This window comes from Corylus avellana, chromosome ca11 (genome assembly GCF_901000735.1).
Source record: "Corylus avellana chromosome ca11, CavTom2PMs-1.0".
NCBI classification, from domain to species: domain Eukaryota; kingdom Viridiplantae; phylum Streptophyta; class Magnoliopsida; order Fagales; family Betulaceae; genus Corylus; species Corylus avellana.
In genome coordinates, this window is record NC_081551.1 from 1667305 (window position 1) to 1673987 (window position 6683).

At 37.3% G+C, this 6683-nt stretch overlaps 2 protein-coding genes across 2 annotated transcripts in view; both read left to right on the forward strand.

The window, feature by feature from the left end:
- LOC132165813 (probable leucine-rich repeat receptor-like protein kinase At1g35710) overlaps nucleotides 1–654 on the forward strand; it is a 3171-nt gene extending 2517 nt beyond the window's left edge. Inside the window, exon 2 of the mRNA XM_059576498.1 lies at nucleotides 632–654. Within this exon, the coding sequence (XP_059432481.1) occupies nucleotides 632–654 (23 nt within the window). The remainder of the gene's footprint in view (nucleotides 1–631) is intronic.
- Nucleotides 655–2965: 2311 nt separating this feature from the next.
- LOC132166706 (MDIS1-interacting receptor like kinase 2-like) overlaps nucleotides 2966–6683 on the forward strand; it is a 6474-nt gene continuing 2756 nt past the window's right edge. The window contains exon 1 of the mRNA XM_059577575.1: nucleotides 2966–6044. Within this exon, the coding sequence (XP_059433558.1) occupies nucleotides 2966–6044 (3079 nt within the window). The remainder of the gene's footprint in view (nucleotides 6045–6683) is intronic.

The following is a 6683-nucleotide window of genomic DNA, read 5'->3' on the forward strand; positions in this document are numbered from 1 at the left end:
CTGTAAGTAAGAAAGTAATAAAAGTATGTTTTTTAAAAACATACTATCATATAGGCTAGACTACAATTTTATTTAAATTGCATATTTTGAAATTGCAAATACAATTGCTAATGTCCACTACTTGAAAATAGGAAAGGGTCAAGACCCACTCTCTTAATGCGTAGAAAAGAAAAAAAGAAATGCTGCTATGATTGCTTCCCATCATCCAATCCAACTGAGAAGTGATGGTTTCATTGTGGAATCATCCACCATCCATTGGCATATCCCTTTCGAAAGGATGGCTATTAAATTGCAATCCACTACGTACCACTAAAATATATTCAAAACATGTGGGGGGAAGCCAAGCAAATACTTAAGATTTAAAATTGACCCAGAAAATTATTAAAACAGAAGATTACCCAGTTCATCTCTGACTACATATAACAAAATATCCCTCTCAACCAATTATGTAGGATCTTGGATAACATAATAATAATAAAAAAAAAAACTTATTGGGTTGAATGTTTATCTACAGAGCTCACTTAAAAGAATTTTCGCCACCTTTTTTCTTTCATTATAGCAAAAATACTGACTTAATTATAAGAGGCTCTCCACCGCTTTATACTATGATGGTTCTCTTCTTATTTCGTAGGAAATATGCAGCCTAATCAGTAGATTTTTTTTTTTTTTTCTTTATGCTTTGTAATTTGTATTTTAGAAAAAAAAGAAAAAAAGAAAAAAAGAGACTGTTTGTGAGGAAACATATAGAAAACAAAAAACATACATCCAGTTGTTCCAGGCCCTTCTCGTCAGTCCAGCAAGAAGCCCTTAAATCCAACGGCTAAGATTCATTGATCAAATTGCAAGAGCAAGCCCAAGACTGCAGTTCATAAGCAGAAAGAAAAAGGACAACTACGGGCCAAAACTAAATGAAAAGAGACCTTAGCTTTTGGCCCATAATTGAAGCTTAAAAGGGTTGGCCCAAGAGAGAGCGAGAGGGGTTGTCCCACTATATATGGTTCCACGATCTTATCTTATGTATCGACCATAGTTTAATTATAATTATAATTATATGTATATAAGTTTTTCAACAATTTTTTGGCAAGTTGATTTTTAAGATTGAGTTTTATTTGAGATTTGTAAAATTAGTTAGCAGAGCTAGTCACTATGTCAAGTAAAGGATCGGACATAACTCGTTTAATATGAAATGAAATGAATGGTGACTTTGTAGTTAAGTTATGGAGATTGAGAACAATTTTTACGCTGAATTGAAACATCTTGATACTATGTATAGCTATAATGTTAATTAATTTATTGCATATTGATAGAGGGCTACCATTAAATCAATTACATTGTACATTGGGTCAATCTAGCAACAATGTTTCGAGGAGTGGCATTATAGTTCATATTTGGGGGGCCATTGTAAAATGTAATGATATATTTGTTCTCTTTATATACCATATATATTTCTACTATACACCTAAATTATGATAAACACAATGCAAAATAGAAAGATTGGCATGTCTTGGTTAGCAGCCCAGACTGCATTCTCGTAGATTTTGTAAATTTTCTTGTTGAGTGTATAATTTTCAAGGGAAAAAGATGGTGAGATTATTTTGCTTGCAAATTGATCGAGTGGGATCCATCTAAACATGTCCTTTTATAGACGACCTCAAGTCTTCTACAAATCCAAAATACTAGTCTCCAAATCTGAATAGAAGAGTAAAAGTACGAGCTAAGCTTTAACGTCAGCTCATATTTATTTTTAAGTGCATTTTTTCCATAGCCGCCATAGAATTATTCTAGGCCTTGACTCTTCATTTTTTCTGAATAATATCGTGGTGAGTTTGCTGATGTTTAAGCTTGCATCGGTTTTTGCTATTCTTTTTTCTAAGTTTGTTTTCAGAAGTAATTTAAGGAGTGAATTTTTTTTTTTTTTTGGATTTCCTTTAGTGTAAACAAAACCTTAAGGGTAATGATTTCAGATATCTGGTCTATCTTTTGTTTTTTCTTTTGTTTCTTTTTGGGAGTAAATCACTTTCTGGTGACTAATGAATTATCAGGCATATGTAAGAATTGTCACTGATGGTAGAGGCAGTGAAGGGAATTGCGTTTGAAAATGCATTTGTAGCGGAGATGAAAAGCCAAAAAATTACTATCTAGTTGAAAAAATTGTGATAGACCGGGCAATGACCTTTTAAACTTTTTTTGTTAGTCTCTTTCTCTAGGATGTTGTTTTTTTAAAAGGTTGTTTTGCATACTTTGCCGTTCTATTCAATTTTTATTATTATTATCAATTTTGTCACATATTTATAAGATTTGGTAGATATAATTTTTGAACCTTTATGGACAAAAGACACAAAGGACAAAACATGGTCGGCTATGTTTGGCAAAGGAGTGGACTTGAGAAAGTGAACCGGAACTGTAGCAGATTTGATTGATGTGAGAAAAAAAAGTAAGAATGTTTTGTATAAAAAAGTGAAAAAAAAAAAAAAAAAATTGTAGTGATTTTTTTATTTGAATAGTAATAAAAAATGATTGATGTAATACAAAAAAGTATGAATTTTGGAATTGATTTTAAAATGAATTTTTTAGAATTTTAGGTCCAGGTCTACTCCTTTGCCAAACACACCAAAGCGAAAGGTGATATACAAGTTCGGCAGACTCAGAGGGACCACACGCTTCAGAGTTCAGATGGTTGACGAGAGTGAAAGACATGTTCTAACGTTGACCACTTTGACAATGTTCAGTGTTCACAATTAATAGTGGTTTTTGAATGATTGCTTTTGTCATGTTAAGTCTCTATGAGATTAAAGCATTCTCATTAAGCTCATACTTAACAGAACAGTGGTTCGTTTTTATCACGCAAGATACATTTATGCTATGACGCTCTCCCTCCCTTTCTTTCTCTCTCTCTCTCTCTCTCTGCTGCAATAGATTGAATTCAAGTCAAAAAACAATGACACGTGAAAGTCAAAAGGCAGGCATGGCATCAAATCCCAAGCCTCTTCTTTTACTTCACCTTCTCTTGCTCTGCATACTTTCATTACAGATTACAGCATCACCAGCAACACAAGCAGAAGCTCTTGTCAAATGGATAAACACTCTCTCCCCTCTTCCCCCTCGTTCTCCTCTCGCTTCATGGTCCCTCCGGAACCTCAACAACCTTTGTAAATGGACAAGCATTGTCTGCGACTCAACCGAAACAGTCTCCGAGATAACCGTCTCAGGTGCCGGGCTCAATGGAACGCTAGCCCACTTCAACTTCACTCCATTCTATAACCTCACTCGCTTCGACCTCAGCCACAACAATCTCAGTGGGCCAATACCTCCGGAGATAGGCCGGCTAACGGAGCTTCAGTACGTGAGTCTTCTCGACAACTATCTCGATGGGAAAATCCCATATCAGATTAACAATCTTCAAAAGGTATGGTACTTAGACCTTGGATCAAATCTTTTAGTAAATCCTGATTGGTCTAAATTTTCTACCATGCCTTTGTTGACCCATCTTGCCTTTAATTACAATGAACTCACTTCAGAGTTCCCGGGATTTATACTTGATTGTCACAACTTGACCTTCTTGGATTTGTCCCAGAATATGTTCAATGGAACAATACCAGAATCTTTATTTACCAATCTGGGCAAGCTTGAATTCCTTAATCTTACTGATAATTCATTCCAAGGACCATTGTCACCAAACATTTCCCACCTTTCCAAGCTCAAAGATCTTCGTCTAGGACGAAACCATTTCAGTGGCCTTATTCCTGAGGATATTGGAGTATTGTTCAATCTTCAAACTATAGAATTGTACAACAATTCATTAGAAGGGAGAATTCCTTCTTCAATAGGCCGACTTAAGGAGCTCGGGAGACTCTATCTTTTCTGGAATGGCTTGAATTCTACAATTCCTTCTGAGCTTGGGTTTTGTACAAACCTCACCTCCTTGTTTCTGGCTACAAATTCATTCACTGGGGAATTGCCTTTGTCCTTGGCCAACCTGACTAAAATTACAGACTTGGATTTATCTGGTAATTCTCTCTCTGGTAGGATCTCGCCGTATTTTCTCTCCAGTTGGACCGAGTTAATCGATTTACAACTTCAAGATAATCGTTTCTCTGGAGAAATTCCACCGGAAATAGGCCTATTGACAAAGCTCCAATATCTTTTTCTGTTTAATAATAGCCTTTCTGGTTCAATTCCCTCCGGGGTTGGGAGGTTGAAAGATTTGCTGTCATTAGACTTTTCACAAAACCAGCTCTCTGGTCCGATTCCTCTTACAGTTGGGAACCTCACAAACCTTCAATTCTTACAACTTTTCTCCAACAATCTCACTGGTACAATCCCACCAGATATTGGAAATATGACATCTCTGCAAACTCTTGATCTCAATTCTAACCAACTTGAAGGGGAGTTGCCAAACACCATTTCTCAGCTCGGTAATTTAACGACAATCTCTCTTTTCACCAATAACTTCTCGGGCACTATTCCGAGTGACTTTGGAAAGTATAGTCCTCTTATCAGTGTTAGCTTTTCCAACAATAGCTTCTCTGGAGAATTGCCACCTGAATTGTGCAGCCGCTTTGCTCTTGAAGTTTTCACTGTGAATGGCAACAACTTCACAGGGCAGTTGCCAGACTGCTTGAGAAATTGCTCGCAACTAAAAAGGGCGCAGTTTGATGGGAACCAATTTAATGGAAATATTACAAATGCTTTTGGAGTTCATCCAAATCTTGGTTTCATTTCTCTTAGTGACAATCAATTTGTTGGTGAAATCTCAGCAAAATGGGGAGAATGCAAATCTCTCACCAATTTGCAGATGGGCAGAAACAGAATTTCTGGAAAAATCCCAATAGAGCTTGGAAAGTTGACTGAACTGAGCATTTTAAATCTGGATTCCAACGAATTGTCCGGGAAAATTCCATCTATACTTGTGAATTGTGATAACTTATTGAGCTTGGACTTGAGCAACAACAACTTGTCAGGTGAAATACCATACCAGCTTGGTTACTTAAACTCATTCATGTACTTGTTGGACCTCAGCAACAATAGACTCTCAGGAAAACTTCCTGAAGACCTTGCAAAGCTTTCATCATTGAAGAGTCTTAATGTGTCACATAACCAACTTTCAGGCAAAATCCCATCGTCATTTACCAGCATGGTTAGCCTACGTAACAGCTCCATCGATTTTTCCTACAACAAATTAACAGGTCCGATCCCAACTAGTACCATTTTTGAATATGCACCTGCAAAAGCTTATGTTGGAAACTCAGGTTTGTGTGGAGATGCAAAAGGACTAACTCATTGTTACACAGATTCCAGAAAGAAAAAGAATTCTAATACGACTCTGTTAGTTGTCCTCATTCCTGTCTGCGGCCTATTATTGCTGCTTACAACAATTGTTACTGGACTCATAATATGTTACCGGAAGACGAAACTCTTGGATGAAGAAAGCAGAGCAATTTTAGAGTGTGAGGAGAAGGCTGAGTCACTGATATGGGGAAGAGACGGTAAATTCACATTCAGGGATATCGTGAAGGCCACAGAAAACTTCCATGAGAATTACTGTATTGGAAAAGGAGGATTTGGAAGCGTTTACAAAGCAGCATTGCCAGCAGGTCAAATTGTTGCAGTTAAAAGATTTAACATGTCAGACTCCAATGACATCCTTGTAGCCAGTCACAAGAGTTTTGAGAATGAGATTCGCATGTTGACAGAAGTCAAGCACCGCAATATCATTAAGCTTTATGGGTTCCGTGCCACTCAGTGGTGTATGTACTTGGTTTATGAATATGTGGAGAAAAGCAGTTTGGGAAACGTATTGTATGGGGTAGGAGGGAAAGCAGAACTGGATTGGGGAAGAAGGGTGAAAATTGTGCAAGGCGTGGCTCATGCAATTGCATACTTGCACAATGATTGCACTCCTCCAATTGTGCACCGAGACATAACTGTGAACAACATCTTACTGGAGTCAGATTTCGAACCACGACTCTCAGATTTTGGCATTGCAAGATTGTTGAGTTCAGAAACAACAACAGTTGCTGGGTCTTATGGTTACATGGCTCCGGGTAAGCTAACAATCTAGTCTTTGCATGCTTGTACTGCTCATTTAAGGTACTTGTCTTACGATGGACTGACTACTTTCCTATATTAATTATTAAAACCTAAAAAAAGTACTTTTTTTTTTTGTAAACATTTTAAGGAAGTGTTTATCTTATCTAGCAGCCAATGTATGAGTTTTCATGATCATGTTATGTCATTAAAAGGATGTTGATTTTATTTTATGGATGTGCAGAGCTCGCATTCATGACAAGGATAACGGATAAATGTGACGTTTATAGTTTTGGTGTAGTGGCATTAGAAGTTATGATGGGAAGGCACCCAAGGGAGTTCCTATCTTCTTTGTCATCATCCAAATCAACAACAACGCCAACTTCAGACAGTCTAGAATTTCCTCTAAAGGATGTTTTGGACCAAGGACTCCCACAACCCACCGGACAAATTGCGCAAGAGTTGGCATTTGTGGTGGCTGTAGCCTTGCAATGTGTAAGTGACACACCAGAGTCACGACCTACCATGCATTTTGTGGCACAAGAACTATCATCTCGAATCCAAGCTTGCAATTCCTACCCTATCAACACGTTGACCATTAGAATTTAGCAAGCTCACAAACCTTAAGAAATAGAACAAATTGGCATTGTAGGGTG